The 3,442-nt window shown below is 42.5% G+C and overlaps 1 protein-coding gene across 1 annotated transcript; it reads right to left on the bottom strand.

The window, feature by feature from the left end:
• Positions 1–913: 913 nt before the first annotated feature.
• Positions 914–2,719, bottom strand: rgs16 (regulator of G protein signaling 16). Its single transcript, XM_037469547.2, has 5 exons — positions 2,562–2,719; positions 2,226–2,309; positions 2,072–2,133; positions 1,755–1,921; positions 914–1,621 (listed from the first exon to the last, which is right to left on the bottom strand). The coding sequence occupies exons 1-5, from the start codon at positions 2,603–2,605 to the stop codon at positions 1,406–1,408; spliced, it is 573 nt and encodes a 190-aa protein (XP_037325444.1). The 5' UTR covers positions 2,606–2,719; the 3' UTR covers positions 914–1,405.
• Between the last annotated feature and the right edge of the window lie 723 nt (positions 2,720–3,442).

Below are 3,442 nucleotides of genomic sequence, written 5' to 3'. Positions count from 1 at the left end.
GAGGCATGTGTCTTTTTTTTAGATCACCAGTAACATAAAAGTTACTGAAAAAAAAGAATCAATACATGTGCAAAATTAACCTTTTGGATACATCCCTGCAGTACTGTGTGCAATATGCAACAAAAAAAAAACAGTTACAGATGGCCATTGTTTACATCTAGATAATGTCAAAAGGTTAATATGGATAAGGAGCCAACATTATGAGATGTTTATATGCATCAGGCCTTTGGACCAGCTGTTGGTCACTTGACACTGGCTTTCTTCTACAACGATGACATCTGAATACACAAAGGGGACATCCAGCCACATTTTGTACTCTGCTTACTGCCGAAATGCACTATATCAAAGCAATAACAATGGGCGTAGTTAACATTTTAATGAGAAAGTCTTATATAACAGCCCTGTTTCTGTAATCATTATTATTAATTATTACTTAACCAGAGGGCTTTTATCCGTTATGTGTTTCCTGCATGCTTAGTCTGCAGATGGCAGAGGCAGCAGCTAAGCTCTTATTTCATCTTAAGTTGATGGCTCGTGCAAACAGTTGCACGCAATAATAAAGTTGTATTGCTCTTCCTATTACGTTAATGTGGTCACATAAGCTCTTTTTCATTTACATGATATGGGACAAAAGCTCACGGCGTGCAGATGCTCTCATTGTCCTCGTTTTTTATGAGACAGAGCAGACCCCTTTTCCAGTGTGAATAATGGTGCCAGAAGGCCTCGTGACTCGCAGTAAACATACCATTAAATCAGTGGATTGATTTAATAAAAAGACTTTGCACACAGCAGCGCATGTGATCCCACTGACAGTGATATGTTATATATATGGATTTTATGCTACTTAGGAATGTCATTATTAATGTGTTTTCGGTAATTGTAAGTTGCATTTCTTTCAAGGAAATCACATCAGTTGTTTTTTTCAGAAAATTCACTTTATTTGCACGTACGTAAAAAAAAACAGATATAAATATTACATTCATAAATTATTGTTTGGTAAAAATAGAACATATATTTCAGCAAATAAATATGCAAGTACCTCACATGCCCTGTTTACAAAGACTTGACAGAGAGAAATTGTACATCACAACAACAAGGGTTTGCAAGTTGACAAAGATAAAGTGCTTTTCTCATCCCCCCCCCCCCCCCCTCTCCCCCTCCTCTTTGATTGTCACTCAGTCTGCTACACAGTCCACTTAAGGCAACAGCTCCTCCATCGTCTTTTCCTCTTCAGTCGTTGGCGTCTGCAGACCCCGCCCGTCCGTGGGCTGGTCTCGTGGCGCCCCATGCTCCTGCACGCGCCGCGTCCAGCCTCACGGTGGTGCAGCAGCCGTGACGCCGTGCATCTCTTTGCCTTCTCAAACGTTTGAGGCGATTCGTCAGCAATCCTCCCGCGGGAAGGGATTCACACCTTCTTTTGTTGCCCCGGCTGCCGGGCGGCCTTGGTGCCTGGCTTGGCCTGGCACAGTAGGTCCCTGTAAGTCGGAGAGCGGAGGAAGCGAGGGTAGCAGTCTTTGGCCATGAGCATGTAGATCTTGTGCTGGGCCGAGTCGAAGCAAGAAAGGGAAGGCACCAGCATGTTGGCTCTGGTGATGTCACGGGTTTCGTGGTCAATATTAATCTATTGGAAAAAAAGAACAAAAAACAGATCAGGTTATTTTTCCATCTCGTTAGAAAGTGTGCTGTGGGTGTTCATAGTTTATCTTTAAGGATTCCGACTCTAATCCTTTGTTGAGGTCAGGGTTTCTCCTTACCTCGCGTGGAGCATCGCTGCCGATGAATTCATCGTAGATCGTCTGGGCTTTGGCCGGTAATTTGGTGGCCGACTTGGTTCTTCTGTAGTCCTCACAAGCAAAGTAGAACAAAATATTCTCCTCGCTAAACTCCGACACCAGGAAGGCTGTGAAGGCACACAGTCCATCTGAGGACAGAGAGAATATTTGTTCAATTGAATTACTCGGTAAACCTAGTGGTCCCCCGAGGGGCTGCTTTCCTCTGCGTGCGATGCTGCAGTGTGAGAGCGCTCGTGTGAATATGTGTCAAAAAAAATGCTAACTGGATATTTACTTACATTTGCTGGACAGGAGCTTCTCAAAGGACTCTTTCCACGTAAGGCATTCCTCCAGTGTGGCTCTGAAAACCGATAAAGCAAGATTAGATTCAACTCAATTTTTGTTATGAAATCAAGTTTCAGTCACATAAAGCGCAGTAAGTGTAATGCTTACTTATTCTTCCCTATTTTGAACCATGACAGGTTCAAAGTGGAGTTTTGCAAAATGCTACCCAGCATTGCTTTCAGCTCCTTAGCCCTGTGAGGAAAAGAGAATAGGTTAGATGTATTTTACACAAAAACATTTTTGCATACTGACTATTGTTGAGCAGTAAAATTCACCACATGCCACATCCTCACCACTAATTTCCACATACAGCATTAACTAAAACACACTCTTTCGGCGTCTTAAAATCCTCTCGCATAGATGCACAAAGACGACGTAGCAGAGCTGTCCTCCGTATGCTGAAATGAAAATCCCTAAAGAACAGCCTAGTGTGTTTGCGCTTACCTTTCCAAGAAGCTGTTAGGAAGTGATGCCAGTCCTTTGCACATACTGCGGCAGCGGTTTGTAGCTGGTCGGGGTGGTTCCTCGAGCAGGTGGCAGTTAAATATCCGTTTGGTGAAGCTCAGTAGGAAGCAATATGTTCTGTGTGCCTGGAAAGAGCATGAGCGGAGGCTTTATAGTCCCACCTCCCCTGCTTTAGTTATGTCATCAGCCCTCTCAGCCAATCACAGAGAGGTTCAGATGGAGAACGGCAGAGTGAGAGAAAGGGAGGTAAAATAATAATAAAAGTCACTGATGTTCTTTCATATCCCTCAAAACATGCCCCACTGAGTGTTTTATTTACACACATGACAATTCCAGTTTCTACACGTGAGAAAAGAGCAGCTTTTAGATATTATGTCCTGTTGAAAAGGAAAACCTTTAGAATATCCTTAAACTTGTTTTACCTCATACATTGAATTTATGACAGTCATCATATACATAAGCTAATAACGTTTGCTCTACGTAACTACAATCACACCCAGCCTCCTTTATGGACGTTATAAAAAAGGTATTCATTCAGGAGACGGATGGGAAAGATATGTGGCTATAACTCTTTAACGATAACACTGCATGCAACTTCTCCACACAATGAAGCTGAAGCTCCCAAATGGCAAATTTGCAGCTTAGTTATCGAAGATTTGTTCATCATATAATTCGGGTGGGATTGGCATAAGCGAGTGAAGAAGGTTTTGATGCTGTACAGTAGACTACCTTAGTACATTGTGATGTTGATGTTTGAGAATTGATTGTTCTATTTCAGGTACGGTCACATCCTGAGCTACCAGAGCCAATATTGAGTGAAGCAGAACTTCAGCCACAAGTGACAGTGCGAACATTGTATT

The sequence above is a fragment of the Pungitius pungitius genome, chromosome 7 (assembly GCF_949316345.1).
Source record: "Pungitius pungitius chromosome 7, fPunPun2.1, whole genome shotgun sequence".
NCBI classification, from domain to species: Eukaryota; Metazoa; Chordata; class Actinopteri; order Perciformes; family Gasterosteidae; genus Pungitius; species Pungitius pungitius.
This window is presented reverse-complemented; position numbering and strand designations above follow the sequence as displayed.

Excerpts from the sequence above, each read along its gene's own strand:
- rgs16 (XM_037469547.2), bottom strand. The coding sequence starts at position 2,605 with ATGTGCAAAGGACTGGCATCACTTCCTAACAGCTTCTTGGAAAG. Across the intron at positions 2,310-2,561 it reads CCTAACAGCTTCTTGGAAAG|GGCTAAGGAGCTGAAAGCAA; the intron begins GTAAGCGCAAAC and ends TTTTCCTCACAG. Across the intron at positions 1,622-1,754 it reads GCAGCGATGCTCCACGCGAG|ATTAATATTGACCACGAAAC; the intron begins GTAAGGAGAAAC and ends TTTTTCCAATAG.